This window comes from Gavialis gangeticus, unplaced genomic scaffold (assembly GCF_001723915.1).
Source record: "Gavialis gangeticus isolate Ggan-Ray unplaced genomic scaffold, GavGan_comp1, whole genome shotgun sequence".
Lineage (NCBI taxonomy): Eukaryota > Metazoa > Chordata > Crocodylia > Gavialidae > Gavialis > Gavialis gangeticus.
The window spans coordinates 1,061,354-1,081,608 of record NW_017729000.1 but is presented as its reverse complement, the minus strand read 5'-3'; the positions used below and the strand labels follow the sequence as shown (position 1 = coordinate 1,081,608).

The window sequence follows — 20,255 nt, the reverse complement described above, 5'->3', positions numbered from 1 at the left end:
GCATTGTGGGACTTGCTTGGTTTTCCGCAAATAGGGCGCTCCTTCCCTCAGGGATGTTTGTTTGCAGGAACAGCTCAGGAGCAAGAACCCACCCGCCCTGGAGATTACGGAAGTGGTTTGGGGCTCTGCTGTCTCCATTTGTCTACCCAACTCACGCCTGGACTCACCTGGCCCAGGTAGTCGCAGCAGCACGGCTGCTGGCCCAGCGGTAACTCCCAGCCAGCCCCATGCGGAGCTCCTCCTGCATCCCGCTGCACCGAGCCCCAAACAGGCCATTCCCCAGCTCACGTAGACACCAAAGCACACGACTAGGCAGCCCGTTGCACACAGCAGCCCCTGTGTGGCTGTGGGAAGGTTGCTTCTGCCTCCTGTGCCTCAGTTTCCCCTGAGTGAGGGATGACAGCGCTCCCCACCCTGGGGTGGGTGCAGCAGAGGTGAAGGCCCATGCATTTGTGAAGTATGCCGGGATCCTGGCACTCGAGGATACCAGGCGGGCTGAGCTGCTGCGATGTCTGTTTTGCAGTCGATGCGTTCTCAGTGAGGCTGCCTCAGACTGCTGGGCCCAGATATCACCAGCCTGGGGGTACGGGTGCTCCTGTCCCAACACTCTTTGGTTTTGCAAGGCAGCATTTTGACTTTCTGCTCCAGTTTGGAAAGAAAGCCAATGGTTGAATGTGCCATTTACCGAATAGCTCTGGCTCACGCAGGCCCCGTTCTCACGTCCTGCCTGGGCAGTGGACGCTAGATGGCACCAGCCACACATTCAACATGAACAGGGACAGTTCGGCAGTGAAACGAGTCTGGGAAGCCTGCATGCAGCACTCCCATGTTAGGGGCGACTGCACCTCGGGCAACTGATTCTCCTGCCGTCGTGCAAGCTGCCAGGGCAGCTCCAAAGGACCATCTTATTTGGCCACAGTGGCTGTTTCCCCCCATATGAACTACTCAAGGATTTGTTCTTTCCAGCAGCATTTGTGGAGTGACACGAGAGCCACCTCTCATTGCAAACAGGCAGGCAGCCAAGCCTGGAAAACTGTGGGGGAGGCTGAACAGAGCGGGGTATCAGGTTTTGCTCCCAACTGGCCTGGCTCTTCCTTTCTGCACAGTGATTTCCTTTGGTGTTAGGTCTGAAGAGGGTTAGGTTTGAAGGTCCAGGAAAATTCAGGCTTAAGTTGCACCTGTTGTCGAGGAGCATCTCTGGCTCTCTACCGTGCGCTAGGAGAGGCATTGCAGAGGAGCAGGGCTGGAAGGGACTTCCAGAGGTCGCACCTAGTCCACCGCCTGCTGGAGACAGGATCAGCCCTGTCCAAACCATCCCAGAAAAACCCATTGTCTGACCTCTTAGCAAAGCCACACAGTCACCCCGCCACAACATGCGCCAACCTTGCCCCAAGGAATGCACAGAGACCCCAGCGGCAGCATGCCGATTAGACTGAGGGGGGAAGACGGGGTTTCGGCTCGTCTCTAAACCTCCATCGCATCTGACCCTGGCTTGCATAAAACAGCCAGGGGTGCTGCCACGCTAGAGCCAGGGATGGCTGTTTTCCTCCTGGCCATCACAATGCAGCCAGGTGAGCCCAATGGCTGTGTGTCCTCCCCGAACAACATCTCGCTGTCACTCGTCCCCACCGGTGTGTGGGGACAGGTGCCACCTTTGCACTGCCTGTCTGAGCACAACGTAGCAGAGCGGGGCCCCCGCACACCATCCCCATCCCCATCCCCATCCCCATCCCCTTGTCTAACTGGAAATGGGGAGCTCCTGCCCCCAGCCTTACCATCGTCTCCGCAGGGCCGGTGCATTTCCCCACGTGCCTGAGTGCAAGGTAGCTTGCAGACTGCCTGCAGAAGAGAGAGGGGTGTTAGGAGGGGTCCCTGCGTGGGCCCTCACACAGCAGCAAGAGGAGAAACCTCATTAGCCTCCATAAGCTTTGCTGCTGCCTGCAAGGACACGACAACATGTACAGTGACCCCAGAAACCTCCACGTGCCGGAGCAGGAGGGAGTCCCAAGAGTGCGCCGGATCTGAACTGGCATTGCTGGCTCTGAATGGCCATTAGCGTATCTTTGCATGCTCTGGGTTGTGCAAGACACCAAGGACACACTGGGCTACTAGCCACAACATGGCACCATCCCCAGTCTGCTGCACACGCTCGGCTGCAGATGCTGCTGGGGCTGGTCACCCTCACCTCGCTGCAAAGCACAGCTGACATCTATTCGAGTAGGTTTTTCCATCGGTGCCACAAACAGGGACTGCAGGCGACCGGCAGAAAATCCTTCCGCCTTTCACACCGTGGAGCAGCCGATTGCATTGCAGCTGAAACGAGAAGGAAACGAGGTTTGCAGCTGGCTCGCATCCCTTGTCTCGTTAAAGGCGGCGTGGGGGGATTTAACAGCACGTGAGATCTTTCCTCTCCAGGAAAGGTTGAAACCCCGGTGCTGTCTCAAGCGCACACCCATGCACGCTTGTCGGCTCAAGCAGCAGGTGTGAGAGGCGGACGCAGAAGTGTCAGGCGGCAGCAGCAGGCCGCGCAGCTCAAAAGACATCCTGAACCTGGGTCCATGCACGTTGCATCTCTTGCTGAAGGTCCGGTCCACACAAGAAGATAACAGCCTCCTACTGCTGCCTGCCAGGAAAGTTACTCCTCCATCGCAAATGAAGCGGCCTCAAAGTCTCTGCTCTTCCTCCGAGGAGACCCACTTACTTATTTGTTTTTAACTTCATGTCTCAGGCCAAATGAGTGCAATCCGGTCCAAATGCCGGCCACGGAGCGAGCCCAGTCGTTCAGGTCCACGCGGCGCTACCGCCGGCAAGTCTCCTCCCTCCCAGACTTCAGCCTGGGGCTCCAGATCCTCCCAAATCCACGGCAGGCATCCTGTGTGCGAGCCCCCAGCCCCGAGGGTCTTGGTGCCCCCTTGTCTCACTTGCCTGTAGCCAAAAGGCCAAAGAAGCAAGCTGGGGAGAAATCCCCCCTCTCCATAAAATGCACTGTGGAGTCAAGTTCCTCCCATTGGGAGGCTGTAGTAGGCTCTCCAGGCTCCACTAGACAAAGTCATTCAAGGTCAGGAAGAAGATCTCCTTTTCCAGGTACAACAAAACCACCGGGACTGATACTCCCTTCCACCCCAGCAGTGCTCGAGGCATCTCTCCTACCAGGTAAGATGAGACCCCCTCAGCGCAGAAGTGGTTGGAGAGCAGAGCAGCCGTGCGCGCTCGTGTGCTGTGGCTTGGAGGGTCCCACTGATCAGCGATGCTGAGCTTCTGGCCAGTGCTAGCTTATTTGTAAAAAAAAGCCACAAATCCCCCCAAAATTTCATGGATTTTAGCCTGGGCATTGACTTCTTGGTACAAGGGGCCCTCCTCTTTGTCAGGCGTTGTTCTTTGGCTTAAAACATGTCATCCCTTAAATCAGAAAGTAGGGACACGGTTGGGTGCAGACAGGTCAAGTGCATGGATTGCAAACAAGGTAGAGCTGAGATTTGTTCTCCTCAGCTGTTTACAACGGAAAAAGATCCCGTGGAGCCCGTTCATGTTGTGATTAATGGGTGGAAAGGGGCTGGCTTATTGGGTAATTCACTAACGAGCTCTCCCACTTATTGGATTTAGGCAAATTTAGCCACCAGAGAGCAATGTTGCTCAGGAGCTCAGACACAGGCCTTCCTGTCCTGGCCAAGTTCAGACTCGCAAACATATATTAGCAGCCATCAGTAATTAAAGGAAGCAATTAAGTGTGCCCTCCTTTTTCCTCCGATCCATACAAGCAGGGGTGTTTATGGGAAGTCCGTCCGGGAGCAGCATGCATGAAGCATGGCAGGGGTGGGGAATTGGCACGGCAAAACTGTCAGTCAGGTCCTCCTCTCAAGTCTTTTATCTCAACCCCACCCCCACCAAAGGGGGGTTGCATGGGCTCGGGCCCTGATCCTGCAGACGCGGGAGCAGAGAAGGCATGTTTCAGCCCACCAAGGGCCAGGACACTCGTTTCTCTCTCCCCGTGCACAACACCTTTCCCTGTCCAATTATCTTTGTCACACTCAGGCACCCAGAGTGACACAAGAGAGGTAATTAAGGGGGCCCTCCCCATCCCCGAGCCTGCCCAGGAGGAGCAGTGACCGTGCAGGGCAGCCGGGTAAGCCTTGCTCCCCTGGCACCAAGCGGCACACCGCCAACTCTCCTCCACTCGCCTGGATTAGCAGAGTCGCCAGAAAGGGGCTTCTCCTCCTCTGATATGGCAGCCGACTGCTCCGGGGAGTGCAACAGCCGAAGGCCGCGCTGAGGCCAGTTAACACACGACCTCGCGGTTTAGCATCACCTGCTCATCCCATTAATGTGCTGCTTGCTCCTTCTCTGGGATAATTAACGCTGGAGTTAAATCTGACAGCACTGACCTTTGCAGATCCCCGCATGCTGCACACAGTGCTGTTTAGTGCATGCCTGACATGACAGCATTCATATCCCAGGTGCTCTGGCATGTCCCCGGGGACCCTATGCAGTAGGGCTACCTCGCGGTGCCGCATCCTGCTCGGATGAGCCCACGAGCCAGAGACCAGCTGAAGTCCCCAAGCATAAAGCGACACGGTTCGTTCTCCCTGTGTCTGGAGAAGGGTATTTGTACCCGAAAGCTTGCAAAGAACAATTTTTCCAACTATTTAGTTGGTGTAATCAAAGATATCGCATTTACCCAAAGACCCGTGTCTGCCCCCAAGCATGAATTTGAATCTACCTTCCAAACACCATCACCATCATGAACTGGAGAGTGCTGCTATCCGCCTACACCTCCAGTCTGGTTTAATTCTTGCCCTCAACAGCATCCCATCCTCCACCCTTTGCAGGCTTATGTTGCATGTCTGTGCTGGATATGCCACCTTTGGTGCTCATTGAACATCCGCACATTGCTGTGTTACCAGACCAGGACAGAAACGGCGGTCTCCCGTGTCTAGAGCATTCACTGTGTCAGGTGTGTTTGTCGCGTCCCCTCTTACTCCCCTCCTTCCTCCCCGTCTATTCAAGCTGTTTCATAGGAGACGTCTTCCAAGCCTTTGAGTCTACTGCTACTATCCAGAGACCTTGCAACTGGTCCTTCACACTTATTCCAGCCCCCGAAGCTCGAGTTACCTCCTCCTTGTCCTGAGCCTCTCTGTTCTCTGCTTGGGTGACTTCGTTGTCTTGTCCACAACCTCCGCCAGGCTGAGCTGGGACATCCCGTGAGCTGCCAGGAATGGAGAGGGAAACAATGAGCTTGTCGTAGGTAAAGGTTGCAACCAAGCTGGGTGCCCACGCGGTGCTGAGGAGCTATGGAGCTGCTCTTCAGCTCCCTGCCTGCCCCTATGGCACCGACTACTCTGCTACTGTTTTCAAATGTCTAAGCCAACTGCTTGGGCAATAAAAGAAAACTTTGTTTGGAGCCTTTTCTGTTCCTCCATCTCATGTGTGAAGGGTGTGGGACTGGCCAAGGGGCTTTGGCAGCTCACTGGAAAAATCTTGGCTAGATCTGATGTCTATTATCGCTTGTCTTCGAAACATGCCACTGCAGCCAGCAAGCTAAGCCTTTGATCCCAAGCACCAGCACAGACCTCCTCGGTGTCCAAGTGCCCTTTCAGACTTAGTCCGAGGAGCCGTCGCACCCCTCTGCGCAGTACAGACAGCGACAGAGAAGGAAAGACCGGCCACAGCATGTCAGCTCAGAGCTGAGCCATGAACTGGGCATGTTTGCCTGCAAACGCAGGAGCTAAAATATTGGCTGCTGACTGCGTGTGCCGAAGATGGGATACCAGGAGCAGGTATTTTGAGAGAGGGTAGAGACACAGGACTTCCTGGGTATGGGGCTTGCTGGAGAGGCAGACCTGGGCATGGCTGAGCATAGAAACTGCCAGCTCATGCTTGTTTCCAGTGTGCTCGGGGAAGCATGGCTGGGCAGACAATTTTCTGTGGATGAACAAGTTACACCTAGAAGAGGCCTGACTGCTTGCATCCTAACAGAAGCAATTTTGCAAGGCCCTGAGTCCTGGCAGCCACGGTCTGTTACCCAGGGGCCTGTTGCTGCTGGCATCACTCGGAGGTAGCACAGTCTGGCCATACTCACCCCCTGTAGCCGGGCTGAGCGGTCGGACAGGAGGGTCTCCTGTCCTCTCCTTGCTGCGACCCGGAACCGCCACAGCCATCCTGCAAAAGGAGCAGAGGCAGGTTGCAAGGAGAGTGGCTGCCAGGCAGAGCATGTCTTGTGTCTGTCTGCTAGGAGGGATGGACTAGGAGCAGGCTCTGCCCTAGGCCCTCATTATTACCAAAGGCAATCTGGGAGCAGCACCCCTGACACCCGATTCTGAAAAGTAAATGAAGATGGGCCCAGCATGTTGGCAGCTGTACAGGAGAGCTGGCTGGGAAACAGAAGATAAAATCCATTGTGTGCCCAAATGGGCATCTGTTTTGCATTGCAGCAATGCAAAAATTTATGGATTTTTTTGGTAAATTAAAAAAAAAAAGGTGGGAGCAGAGGACACAGTGGCCAGGGCTCACAGGGGCTGGGGCACTCCCCCGACTCCTGCCTTCACAGCCCTGCTTGGCCTGATATGGGGCTGGGATCAGAGCCTCCCGCCCCCCTGAAGCCTGGGGACACTCTGGGGCGAGTCTTTCCCTCTCCAGTTTTGGTCTGGATTAAAGAAATCTTCCTGGCAGATTGCATCAGAACTGCCTTGTTTGCATAGAAAGCCTCTGTGTTGGTGTCTGGGCCTTTTCCAGCGTCACAATGCTCCACCCAGATGTCCCAGCCAGCCCTGCCATGCAGCAAGAAGCGAAGCTAGCCCCTCTCCTTGGGGCAGAAATGCCTGGCCAGGCAGCACCCCATACCACGCTCAGCCTCACCCGGCTTGACTGCGAGGTCACACGAGGCCGACCGCTGTTTTGAGCTTCTTTTTGGCTAGAAGAAAGGGAGAGGAGAGAAAGCAGGGCTGATGGGCTGGGCCACATGTGCTAGCCCACACCACCTCTGTCCTGTTTCGACACCTGCAACCGGGCTGCTCTGCCCTGCTTCCCTTGGGGGCTTCTCCCTACGTCCCACTGCCTGCTAACCCCCGGGCTGGGAGAAGCATCTTCACGAGCAGGGGGCTGCGCGGGAGCTGCAAATTGGATGCTGATCTTGCTGGGATCCTGTGACCCCAGCTGACTTCCTGCCCTTTGGGCGGGGGGCTGGACTCGATGATCTCCCGAGGTCCCTTCCAGCCCGAATGTCTATGAAATCTATGAAGTTGTTGTGGCTCTACCTGGTTACTCAAGCAAAAGCCTTTATACTCACAACCTGTCTGCACACATGTAACACTTGTTGGGGTGCTGTCGGCCAGAGGCGTCACGAACAGGATTGATCTCTCTCGTGCAGAAGAGTTTCCCACCGTTCCTGATTTGCACCCGATATTCACTGCAGTCGTCCTGCCGAAGAGAGAAGAGCATTTCCATTCAGGGTGTCTCCCCTGTTTTGCTGGCCGGGTTCTTAGAAATTTGGGGTTTCTTGCCAGAAAGCGCTAAACCAAAACAAATGCATCATGCATAAAGCACGTGGGTGTGGTGGAGGAAGAAGGTGTACCATATCAGCCAGCATCAGATATCTGAGCTGAGGCATGAGTCACAGGACTTGCGCACACCTCTGACTGTGGTGCACGTGCTGGGAGTTTTCTCGTAGGGCCTGCCTCGCTATAATCCTCCAGCTGGACTACTGGAAGCAAGCCACGGGTCTGCCCAATCATGTAATGAAGGCTTCGCTCCTGTCCCAACATTCTTCAACAAGCAGAATCAACCTTTCTGCAGATCACATCAAAGATTATTTACTTTGTGGAGCAAATCACAACAACGAAGCCATCCCAAACCGCTCCATGTCACCCAAGTGGATTAAGCAGCAAGAGGTTTTTATCATATGCAGGCACAGTGTCAACACAGCCAGCAAAGCACGTAAAAGCCCATGGACCGAAGGCAGTTTGGAGGACAGCAGCAGGATTCAGGCATGGCTTGGAAACACTGCATAGCATACTTAGTGAATCCTAGGAGGTTAGAGAGGTAAGGTTTTCATCCGCACAAGCCATGCTAGGTGGTCCAGGCCCATCACCCTGTGATCGTTTTTATAATGCTACTTTTAAATCCAGTTTCAACCTATGTGGCTGGTTCTGAAGTAAGGATCTTGGGTCTGCCATTCCCCGAGTATCACACCAAGTCTCAAATAGCTCCTTACGATTGCTACCGGAAAGAAAACTGGCAGCTGCCATCTAAGGGGGGACCAGCACCTTGGGGACCCGGCAATCCCTGTCTTCCCAGAGCTGAATACAAAGCTTCAGAAATCCTACAGAGGTAGGAGTAGATGGGAACACTTGGCTTAGCAAGTCCAGACCCTGTGTCGGAGGTGGTCAGCTCCTCGCCACTACCTCCTGGAAGGGTCTGCTGGATGCTCATTCCCCTGCAGCTGGGTAGAAACCTCCTCTTCTCAGTTCAGCCTCAGTGAACGCATTTCCAGGTCACACCCATCTCTCCCTGTACCAGCCTTGTTCTTCAGCTTCTCTCTACTTTGCTTTTACTCTATAGAGAGCAACTGCATCCCCTCTCAGAGTATGTTGTGCTAGACTGCACCAAGCAAGGCCTGTCCTTGCCACTGCCCACCCTAGTAGATAACATCTCAAGAGTCCTGTTTCTTGAACGTGGCCGACATGAATGCTGTAGAGGAGTCTTGCTGAGGGCTGACCAGGGTAGTGCTCACTGGAAGTACCACCCCGGTGCATCCAAGGATTGCACGGGGCTTTTTTTTCTGGACAGCCTCACATCGGTGGCTCTCAGTCATCCCCTGATGGACTAATACACCCCAGGCCTGGCATAGATGAACTTTCCAGTCCAACAGCAGGAATTCATCTGATGGGTCTCAAACAACATGCAATATTCAATGCTATCCCATTTCTGTGAATCCAGTCCACAGGGGCAGAGGCACAATGAGCCTGGACAAACCCTGGGGGGCAGGGGGCAGGGAGGTGCTGCTGAGCACCAGAGGGCTGCAAGGAGGGTGTCGCAGGAGTCTTACCTACACCAGGGACTCAAAAAACAAGCCGTGATTTCTGCTGCTGCCACAGCCTCAGACGGTCTGCACACCCGGCTGTTGCTCCTACCACAGCAGTGCACTGCCCATGTGCCCAGCTGCTGACACAAGAGCAACACCGCATGGGGAACGGGCCTCCCAGGGGCAGGGACATGACACTGGTGCCTCTGTTAAGCTGGTGCCCTACTCACTCACCCACCCCACATCACACTGCTGTTCACGGTCTTCCTGTCCTTCCTGCACGATGCCGTAACTGAAAATATTAAATCAGCCGCATCCCAAAGCAATACTGAGGGATGCCTCCGGGACCGCCCATCCCTTCAGCACAGCATTGTCCACACAATAGTGCAGGCATCCTCTTGCAATGGTCCTCTTGCAATGCAGCGGCTCCCCCCTGCAATGGTCTGTCCATTGAGACAGACTGGGGCTGGCATGAAAAGGGGTGTCATTGGCCCCGTTGCAAGTAGCAGACAATGACACCCTTGGGACCTAGAGCCAGCACTCTGTCTGCTGGTCTCCTGGCCTGATGGGAACTGCGGGCCATGCCTGTGCCTTGGAACAAGGGTTTTGCCCTCCCAGAACGTGATCCCTGCCTGGTGCGGGGGGCTGGACCCAAAGATCTTCTGAGACTCACAATCTATGAATCTGTTCAAGTCTGCATGTGGCAGCAGCTCACAGTGCCACAAATGGGAGACTGGAGCCAGAAGGAGCACCTGGGTCACCTGCTTTGCACTGCGAGATTGCAGCAGCAGCTGGGCAAAATGCAAGCACAGATGTGGGTTTTTTCCCTCTCTACCCTGGATGCAAATGCAGAGCATTCATGTTGGGACCTCCCTGGCTTAACATTGAGCCTCACCTCAACTTTGTTGGTCATCCCGTTTTCCTTTTTGCTGGAAGAGAAAAAAGAGGGGGAGCGTGAGTAGGGCACCGCAGAGCCCCACACCACCCATGCTTTTTGCTGCTCCCCATCGCATGGGGGTGCAAGCAGCCAGTCTCAGCAGAGGCTCCACCTCTACCTCTACTCACAATCGCTCTGCGCACAGGACACACTTGTTGTTGTGCTCCTTGCCAGAGGAATCCCACATGGGGTCCGACTCCCGTGTGCAGGAAAGTGTCCCACTCTTGAATGCTTCTTCATATTCACTGCAGTCAACCTGCCAAGGGAAAAGCACATCATGAGATGGTGGGTTTTCTCTCGTTAGCCTTGTCGTGTCCTAATGAAGCAGCTAGGCTTCTTCGCAGTGGATCGCATTTCCAGTGACTTCAGCCTCTTCATATTGTGACCTGCGCCCGGCTGCCCTAAGACACCAAACAAAACTCTCCGAAGACTCAGGCGTTGTTTGGTTCGCAGACCTTTTGCAATCGCTCCAGCAAGACGTGGAACTGCATCTATCTATTACAACATGCTTGTGACATCTTCCTCTGACTTGAATGTCACACCTCAAGTAACTTCCCTGCCCTCAGTAACACCTGCAATGCAGGAGTGCACATCTCGGCGCAGGGAAAGCTCTGACAGTGTGGCCCCAACAACGTCCAAAGGGATTTACCAGTGGAAGTTTTCTCATATGACTGTGCCAATTAGTTGCAAAGAACAAGTGATGGGGTGTGGTTTCTGGATGATCACACAAGTATTTGAGCACAAATCAATTTAAAGTTTGTTTTCCAATCACAGTCATGCGTCCACCTTGGAAATCCAAGTGCTGCAGCTGTCGGGATCAAGCAGCACCGCTCTTTGAATATGTGCGGAAAGCCACAACGAAGGGTGCGTGAAAAAAGAGTAAAAAAGCATCTGCCCTTTAAATCCTTCTGTAACGCCAGTAGATCTTTCACCAGCGAGCATTTTAACTTGATTTCAAATGGGTGGGAGTTGAGACCCTCTGATCTGTTCTAGATGTTAACGCCCCCATTTCTGACTGAGTCTAAATTAGACAAAAATTAGTTCTCCTGTCCATAGCGAGTTAACGCACCCCTTTTACCTTCCTGTAACAGAGCTTGATGAATTAAATTGGAGTTTTGCCTCCTTGGTGGGATGAACAACTTCCCTCCAGATGTCCCCAGGTTCAGAAGGGTCGAGCGCCCATTCTGGAGTTAATCTCCTCACAGCCTTTCCAGATCCACCTGCCCCTGTACCATGGTATCAGCACCTCACAATCTTGAACATATTTGCCCCCACAAGATACAGGAGAGGTAAACTGGTGACACTACCACAGTTTTCCTGGTGGAGCTGGACTTAGATACAACAAAGAATACATGACGTGACCAAGGTCATACTGGAAGTCAGTAGCAGAGCAAGGATTTGACCCGGGGTCCCTGGATCTCAGGCTGGTATCACTGAACTGTCCCTCCTCTCTCATAATTTTTATGAGCCTGAGGATATTCCCATTTGATCTGTCATGGAAAAGCTTTCCCTTTTCCCTTGCAGATTTTTAAAGTAGACTGGGTGTACTGGGTTACAGGTTGTCACCACTCACTCAGGCAAAAGTGAGGGGCTGAAAGGCAACCAGTGCAAATGCACCATCTCCATCTCCTTTGAACCCCATTCCAGTCACACACACGGACTTGACAATCAAAGAGGCCCTTAAAACAAAAAAGATGAGCTGTCTGGAAAAATCAGCTGGGAAACCATCCAGAAAAACAAGGCGCAATTAGCATTAATATGCTGCCGCACCCTCCACTCATCAGCGCTCACATGCAATATTATTGCTTTCCATTACTGGTCGCAGGCCAACAGGGCGCCTGGTATTGTACCGAGATGTAGGAGTAAGAAGAAGCCAGTCCTGAAGAGCTCTCCACCGAGGTCAGACCCAGGCCACAGATCTCCTGACGCCGTGTCCAGCCCCAGCAAGGTGATGGCAAGGCTTTGCAAACCTCCTTCGGGAAGGGACGGCCTATGTCACCCAATCTATTGCAGGCAGCTGCGTCAGAGGATCCCATTCATACGTTACTTAAGTTTCTTTTCAAAGCGGGCATGCCGGGGGAGGCCAGGACATAGACCGTGCATGCCAGGGGGAGGCCAGAGTCGAGGCAAACTCCTCTGCTCAGGACTAGAATCCCTCAACGTCCAGGTGAAGTTTACTTGTTGCAGGGTTATCCCCTTTTGGTCCCAGGCCCACAGCTTCTTTAAGCTTCATCCTCCTTGATGGACCCTCTGCCTGTATTTCTGCAGAGCAATGTGTCACATCTCAGCCCCTGTTCGGCCAGACTAGCCAAGCCAAGGAGTTTTAGTCTCCTCTCATGAGGCAGGTTCTTCATGGCTCTCATCCTCCTAGTAGCTGTCTCCTGTCCTTGCTCCAGGGAAGTCATCTTTCTGAAATATGGGCAATTCTGCAGAGAATCCCAGCTGAGGTCTTGCCAGGCTCCTGTGCAAAGGTACTGAAATTTTCTCATCTCCACCGGAAATACCATGCCTGATGCTTGCAAAGCTTGCATTCAGGACACCGCATCAGTAGCTCTCAGCCTAATGCAGCCCACCATCATTTCCAACTAACAAGCTTCCAGCTCCATGGCAGGCATTCCTGCTACGGCTCCCAAATGCTGTGATCTGGCAATTTGTGTTGCTGGATACCATCCCGTTTCTGTGCCTCCAGTCCTCAGGGTCATCCAGGTCTTCCTGACTTGCACACCAATCCAGTTCGGTAACGGCCGTTTCTCTGCACAGGGCATCGTTAGCAAATTTCATTGCCAGGCTCTGACTTTTGCACCAGCCATTGATGACATTTTCTATCAGATCAGTCCCCAGAGCGATGCTTGAGAAACACCGCTAGGACCCGCTGTCAGCCTGGTCATTCCCACTGAGCAATAAATTCATACAAGAATGCGGAGAAAGTAACTGTCACCCCAGACATCCTATCTTCCACCATTTACTGGAAATGGCAACAAAAGATAAGGAAGATCCTAAGGAAAGCTTTGGAAAGGCAAATGCCAACAGCCGATGTAGGTTTTGGATCCTTGAATGTCAGAGCAGTGAGGCGCTCCCCCCTCCTCCTGTCTGCCGACGAGGGGCGTCTCTCCCATCTTGTTCCTTCAAGCCATTTACGTCTTCAGGCCTGGGGAGCAGCCCCTTCCCAGGCAGCAGACCATGAGCCCTTAACCTATGACCAGGACAAAACCGGTTGCTTTCCTGGCCAGGTGGGAACTGTGGGCCAAGACTGCACCTTGGAGCTGGACTTGCAACCCAAATGCCCACAAACAGGAGACTGGAGCCAGAAGGAGCTCCTGGGTCTCCTGCCTTGCAATCAGTACGGACGCAGCAGCAGTGGGGCAAAATGCAAGCATGGATGTGGTCTTTTTTTCCTTTCTACCCTGGGTGCAAAGGCAGAGCATTCATGCTCAGACCCCCGTGCTTAACACTGAGCCTCACCTTGACTCTCCCAAATTCCCTTCGGTTGTTCTGGGTAGGGTTCAGCCTGTTCTCCTTTTTGCTGGAAGAGAAGAGAAGAAAAGGCGTGAGCGTGAGCAGGGCACCGCCGAGCCCCACACCACCCATGCTTTTCACTGCTGCCCGTCACACGGGGGCCCACACCACCAGTCGCAGCAAACAGCGGGTGCAGCTGCGGGGCCCGGCGGGGGCCCCGTCTCTCTGTACTCACTACCGCGCCGCGCACAGAAGGCACTTGTTGCTGTGCTCCTTGCCGAAGGAATCTCGCACGGGGTCGTTCTCCTTCGTGCAGGAAAACTGTCCGCTCTTGAACAGTTCCTCGTATTCACTGCAGTCGATCTGCGACAGGGGAAAACCGCGTCAGAGAAACCCCGGGTCGGTAGCGGGGTCAGAGCTAATCCAGCCTGCTCTGGTCTGGTTGCAGTGGCTTCAATTCCTGGGCTCTGCCTCCGCGCCTGGAGCGCTAGGAAATGTTTCCTCATCTCTGCCGTAACTCTCAGCGGCCGAGGAGGCCATCGAGTTAAATGAGAACTAATTAGAGCAGACTTGTTCTTACAGCCTGCCTTAATCAGAGCTCCCTGGTCATCATTTACCCGATGCTGACAGCTTGGCTGGTACCTCTCAAACAAGGAGAAGGCACCAGACCTTCTCCGAGAGATTAGGATCTAGAGAAGACACAGACACAGGCAGGCCAGTAACTCTTTGCAAGGGCCCATCGGCGAGGATTGGAGGTGTTTTGAACTCCGGTTTCTCGGCACTAGCAGAAAACACCGTCGCTCCTTGAACCTCCCGGGCCGATCGCTGCTGCGGGCCAACGGCACAGCCCAGAAGAGCCACTTGGGCCCTGGACCTGCCAAGCCACATGCAGTTTGGGGCTTAAAGTCTCCCACTGCTCTACTTCCCTCCACTGCAGTCAGTCCAACCTGATAACATCGTCCGCACAGGGATCCGGTCAGCACGGCTTGCGATTCACCTCACCTTTCCTGACGAGTCTCCGCTTCCACTTTCCTTCCCATTGCCTTCTCCACCATTTCCTGCATTACTGAGTCCTCTTCCCCTGCAGCCAGAAATGGAAATAGTGAATGGCCAAGAGTAGGGTGGTCCTCGGTCATAAAACCGAAGTGGATAATAATTAAGGGCCCAGTCTTGCAAACCCCCAAGTCTTCACTCAAGCAAAACCAGGGCTTTAAGGTAGCTGAACATGCACAGGGTGCATCCACACCTTCATTACTGCACCTTAAGTTTAGTACTTGGATAACCAAGTGCCAAATCAATGCACAGTAATGCGCGCCACTGCACGGTACTGCCGGCGCACAGGTTTTTCAGGCAGGAATTGCATAGCAGCCTAATACTCCCGCTAGCTACTGGCACAGTCTTTGCTGCAGTGTTACTAGGCTGGTGTGCAGTTAGCGTCGCATGTAGATGCACCCACAACGTGCTTAGCATCCTTCCACTGCGGGTACGCCGCCTTTCTCCCCACTGTGCCTGGTTCACCAGTCCTTTCCACCACATCATCTCAATGCAGAATTTCCCTTAAATGCCGCATGGGCAAAAACCAGAAGCTAAGCCTTTATACTGCTATCTCTTTTCCCCTTTGGGGATTTTTGGCTGGACAATGAAAAATAACCGGTTTCACGAGTCTGATGATGGCACTGGGGACATAACAAGTGACCGCTCTGGACTGGGATGGGCTGGGGGGCAGGTGGGAGCTGCCAAAGGCTGCAGTGTATTCCTCAGCCTGAAATGCAGGCCACAGGGATGGAGCGAGGTGGGGAAGGAGCATGGCAAACACGCTCTCGCAGAGCAGCTCTATCGCTGCTACAGCTGTTTATTTCTAATACTCACATCAGCTTTTTGCACATGAGGCACTGGTTGAGGTGCATTTTGCCATCCGGGCCACGGACAGGGCTGTTAATTCTATTGCAGTAAAAAGCCCCCGTGCGTGAGATGCCATGATATTCTTTGCAGTGGTCCTGAAAAAACTATAAAGAGAACGGTGCATGGAGGGCTTCCCCCTGGGACGCTTTGCTGGGGGTTTAAGAAGCATTCGCTGACGGGAGTCATTACCATTGCAAAGTCTTTGCCCTCCAGCAGTCACAAGCCGCTTTTGTCCTGGTTTAGACTCCTAATCCCTGCCCTGAATTACACTTTACCACAACATGCAGAATAAAGTCATGACATGGCTAATGGCAGGGTTCAAACAGCCAGGCTGGCTAACAGTATAAAACATTGCTACCATATATACCTACAAACACAGGGCTATATGGCAGGCTACTGGCACATGGGAGATAAGCTGGAGGGCTCACCAAGTATTTAAAGTGATCCTCCTCAATCTCTTGAACTACATCTCTTAGGAGAGGGATGTCTGTGGTTAGGGGAATAATGCAAACGGCTCGTCTGCCGGACAATTTCCACCCGTTGCAGTGGAAAGGCCTCGCGGCGGCGAGCAGGGGGTACCGCAGTGCGGCAGCAAGGCTTCTCCACACCAGCGAGCGATTCAGTTCCAAGAGATGAACCTCAGCAAAGTTTTAAATGTTCAGGGAGAAGGGCATTAATATTCCCCTCTGAATCACTTTTCAACTACCTCACCCAGTGGGCAACTAGCAACACAGACTGCATGGGATCAATACTCCAGCTAATGATGTTTTAATTGATCTGTATAGTCGTGTAACTGGGGGCAGGGGGGACAGGGCTCTAGCCTGGGTGCGGATGCCAAGGAGGTGCAAGGGCAGCAGCTACCAGCACAGCCACCACCCAGGGCACACGATACGCCTCGGGGTCTGTATATAAAATTGGGATTTTCCTGAGGAAAACCAAACTGGTCTGGCTAAAATATGAGCGGAGCTGCTGTTTTGCTCAGCAACTGGATTGAGTAGCTTTTCCGCCCCGAGAGTCAAAAGAGTTATTTTAAATGTTGTATAGTTTACATTCTCACAAGCTTCCTGGAGATCCTTTTGGATCAGGGGCCAAAACCCATATATTATTAAAAAAAACAACTCCTGCTATTTCTGACCTGCATCTCATGAGGTTTTTTGACCAAATACATTTTGAGAAGCATCCAAAAGCCATTCTCTGAATCTCCAAAATGTATTCAGAGGAGGATGCAGCCGCATCCAACCCATAAATGGTGTGAGCTACCCCAGGCTCTAACACCAAAATCTCTCTCTGAACCCCAAGACATTTACTCCATCCTGCGGCGTTGTGCAACATCCTGATCTGCCTTTAAATTCCCATGGTCTTTCCCCATTGCCGCTAGGAAACCTGAACCGCCATAGCTGAGAGAACACAGAGAAAGAAGAGGAAGAGCTGGACTAACCTTGCTCCATTTCTGGCTGGCAACATCTGAGAGAAAAACAAAACACAAACACAAATGAGGAGACGACAAAGTCTTTGAGAGCAACTGAAAGTTTTCAGTTCATCAATTCAACGCAGTCTCTCAAACTGGCAAAATATCATTGAATCAAGATGCAGCACCAAAGAAATGAGAGCGGTTAGCAAATGGCAATGCATCCAGGTTTTCATGGGGCAGAATTTTCCACTCCGCCACATGCAACTCTCATCTTGCTAGCAACCCTTATTACTTTTGTAAAACTGTGTCCTTTCTTCCATGCATCCTCTAATACATGGGGCACTGGACTCACCCAGGAGGCCACTGCCCTCAGCCATCCTTCAAGTTCCCTCTCAAGGCCCCTTTTGACTGCAGTGCCTAAACTGAGTTAGCCAACCAAGAGACGGGCAAGTGGGGACATCTGATGCACGTCTCTCTGCAAAGCCATTAGAGTTCGCTCTGTGTATGTGTGTGCACCCATGTTATCTTCCCCCCTTGCATGGTCCATCAATCACCATGCAGCCACAAGGAGCTCTTGGTTACATTTTCTTCATAATAAATGAGTGTATTGCTGCAGGAGCATGGCCCGAAGTCCATGCTTGTGCCCAAATGTTCCCAACACACTATGTAAAAAATCCATTTGGCACAGATGGAGCTGGAGAGGGAAAAAAAATCCCATTTTCAGGAGATCACACACAAAAAAAGTTTTAAAATTTTGGTTCCAGTCTTCAATTCCTTGAGCAAAAATTTCAGAAAAAAAATTATAGCTTTTTAAAATTAACATGATCACTTTGCCCCCCAAAAATATCCATTGCAAAATTATTTTTTTTTTCATTACAGTGGAAAAGGGATGTTCTCTCTCATTTACTTGCAAGAGAAAAAGCCATTCACCCATCACAGTGCAATGCACAGAACCAGTTTTGCTAATAGAAATCAAGCAACTATGGCAGTCTTTTTCTAATGCAGCTCTGGTTCCTTTCAAGGAAGCCCCTTGTCTAATTAGAAGAGATCTGCATCCTCCTGAGCAAGCACAGGATGCTTGGTCAAAGTGTCCGTGTGCTTTGACGCGTCAAGCGAAGCCTTCCCTAGAGATTAGAGCAAAAGTGACTGACCTGAGAAGAAGCAGAGAAAGGCCAGAGCCAGGAGCACAAAGACACCTGCTATCTTCATGGCGAGGACAACGACTGAGCCTGGGCTGACTCCTCAGTGCATTGCTCAGGAAAAACCCACAGAGCAGCTCCAGTCAGGTCGGGTATATGTAGGTGACCAGGCTCTCCGCCTTCCCGATGACGTAACCTCCTCAAGAGCCCTCATTAGCCATGAAAACCAGTTGGTTGACTGTGGCTCCCAGTTCTAATGATTCCAGCCATGTAATTGCTTTCCACAGGGATGGGACACATTTGAGACACACCCCAGGTCTTGTCATGGAAGAAGTTGATAAATAGATCCTTCCCAACCCCATACAGCCTAAGGAGCTTGCCCCGTGGTATGTAGAATAAAGTTGCCTAACCTGCACTTTCATTTCTACCCAGGAGGACTTTTACAATCTTTTCTCCGATGCCTGGTGCAGGGGGCTTGTGTCCGAAAGCTTGCAAGTAAAGAATTTGTTTTTGCAAAAATCTTGTTGGTCTAATAAAAGATATCACCTCTACTATGAGCCCTGATTGCTTTTTCCTCTAAACCAATATGGCTACAACCTGGATACTTAACCTGGAGGGTCATTCCTGGCTTTCTCTGCTTGCACAGGATAGCTAAAAGGGACTGGGTTTTAACAAACTGGTGCCAGTAAAGCCCATAGCAGTTACGTGTTGCTCAGCATCCCAAAAATCAGGGCTCTTTCATCTAGGAGCCCAAGCAGGGATTTAAGTGTTTCATTAGCTCCCAGGGGTGTTGGTTGTAGCCATGTTGGTCTAAGGACATAGGCAGATGAGGCTCTTCGGGTAAATCCGATATATTTTATTAAACCAACTCAAATAGTTGGAAAAATTCTTCTTTGCAAGCTTTTGGGTACAAGCACCCTTCTTCTTTAGTTCTCTGCGAGCTTGAAAATGTTCATGTCTAAATTCTTGTCTCCTTTCAGCCCGTCCTCAGCCTTGGATGCACGTTTCTATTTCCTGCCTTTTAAAAGAAGGATGCTCCGTGCAAAAGACCATTAGGGACTGCTCCTCACAGAAAATCAGTCTTGAAAAAGGGACCATTTTTATTGTAGGGGTAAGATCTCCTCCAGGCTCCTGCGGACGTCTCTGAGCTCTCTGCTGTGCTGGCACCTGTCCACAGGAAAGACGCGTGTTGTGTCGGAGAGCATGTAGCAGCCGACAACACAAGATGATACCAAAGCACAAGAATGTGAGTTATGTAGAAAGAGCCAGGGTGTTGGCCTTGCTCTCAGATGTAAAAGGGAAGAATTGGCTGTGACATAAGGATGTTTTTCAAGCTTAGAAAAGAAATAGGTAAAACAGAGAGAACTTAATCAGTCATCAGAGGATTAAAGGCTGGGAGACAGAGAGCAAGAAGGGGTAGCAGGTTTGATCCTCTTGATGGAGCAGAGAACATGAATACCCGTGTCGGTGGGACCTAGGTGGCCAGGGCAAACCAGCCAACACAGCTGAGGTTCACGCTATTTGTACACAGTGTAAAATGCCCCTCGAACAATCTGCAGACCGAGAAGCAACTGCCAGAAGCGTTCTTAGCTTTATTTCTGCTGCCCGGAAAAATAATTGGAAAGATGTCGGCCCCATAGTACCTTCCACCGGGGGATTTCAAAATGAAGGCGAGTCTCATGCCACGGTGCACAGGTCAACAGCACCGGGACCTCCTCCAGGTCACAGAGGGGGTTCATGGCTTGGCTGCAGACCCCGGGAGGCCAACCTAGTGACTGGGATATTCACTGGATGCATATTGAAGGTGGTGGTAAGGAAAGGGAGGAAAAGCACTCGATAATCCATCCTCAGAAAACACTTGAGAGGAACTGGAAAAGTCCTGGGAGCTGGAAGCCCAACGGACTGGAGCAGCTTGGAACGGGTCTCGCTCTCAAGAAGGATGGATGCTGCTTTGTGCTCCAAAGCTTGCAAACAAAGAATTTTTTTTTTTTTGCAAAAAACTAGTTGGTCAAATAAAGGAGATCACCTGTACCACGAGAAGCAAAAGACCAGGTATTTGATGTTGCCCAGCCCTGGGGGACAGCTCCGCACAACGGAGGCATGGCTGTTTGGCCCCAGTGTTCAGCCCTTTGTGCGGGTTTGACGGTCCCTGTGCAGACGGAGGGAGCAGACGCAGCGGGGAATGGAGACGCAGTCGAGCGTCCTGGCTGCTACACCTGCCCCCACGTCCCTGCCTCTGAAGGCCTGCAGACAAGCATGGGAAGGCCCTGAGCAGCGACCAGATACGACACAGACAGAAATATCTGTGCAATGTGATCCCAGCCTTCCTGACGGGAAAGGTGTGCACCCTGGCATCACCACCCCTCGACTCAACAGCCCAACAACATCAAGTGT

The 20,255-nt window shown here is 52.2% G+C and overlaps 1 protein-coding gene and 1 long non-coding RNA gene across 2 annotated transcripts; both read right to left on the bottom strand.

Moving 5' to 3' along the window:
- Nucleotides 1–1,769: 1,769 nt before the first annotated feature.
- Nucleotides 1,770–5,358, bottom strand: LOC109290069. Its single transcript, XR_002095510.1, has 3 exons — nucleotides 5,110–5,358; nucleotides 2,186–2,313; nucleotides 1,770–1,839 (listed from the first exon to the last, which is right to left on the bottom strand). It is a non-coding gene; the product is annotated as an uncharacterized LOC109290069 (long non-coding RNA).
- Nucleotides 5,359–6,072: 714 nt separating this feature from the next.
- Nucleotides 6,073–18,210, bottom strand: LOC109289751 (serine protease inhibitor Kazal-type 5-like). The gene is made up of 11 exons (XM_019505951.1): nucleotides 17,874–18,210; nucleotides 16,750–16,775; nucleotides 15,279–15,415; nucleotides 14,412–14,490; nucleotides 13,645–13,772; nucleotides 13,416–13,476; nucleotides 10,082–10,209; nucleotides 9,912–9,945; nucleotides 7,283–7,413; nucleotides 6,853–6,907; nucleotides 6,073–6,156 (listed from the first exon to the last, which is right to left on the bottom strand). Exons 1-11 carry the CDS (start codon nucleotides 17,929–17,931, stop codon nucleotides 6,073–6,075), a joined length of 921 nt encoding a protein of 306 aa, XP_019361496.1. The 5' UTR covers nucleotides 17,932–18,210.
- Nucleotides 18,211–20,255: the final 2,045 nt, after the last annotated feature.

Bases quoted from the DNA above. Each gene is read 5' to 3' on its own strand.
- LOC109289751 (XM_019505951.1), bottom strand. From the start codon at position 17,931: ATGAAGATAGCAGGTGTCTTTGTGCTCCTGGCTCTGGCCTTTCTCTGC. The intron at 13,477-13,644 runs GTGAGTACAGAG...CTTCTCTTCCAG, and splicing joins CTTCTGTGCGCGGCGCGGTA to CAAAAAGGAGAACAGGCTGA. The intron at 6,908-7,282 runs GTGAGTATAAAG...CCTTTCTTCTAG, and splicing joins TACATGTGTGCAGACAGGTT to CCAAAAAGAAGCTCAAAACA.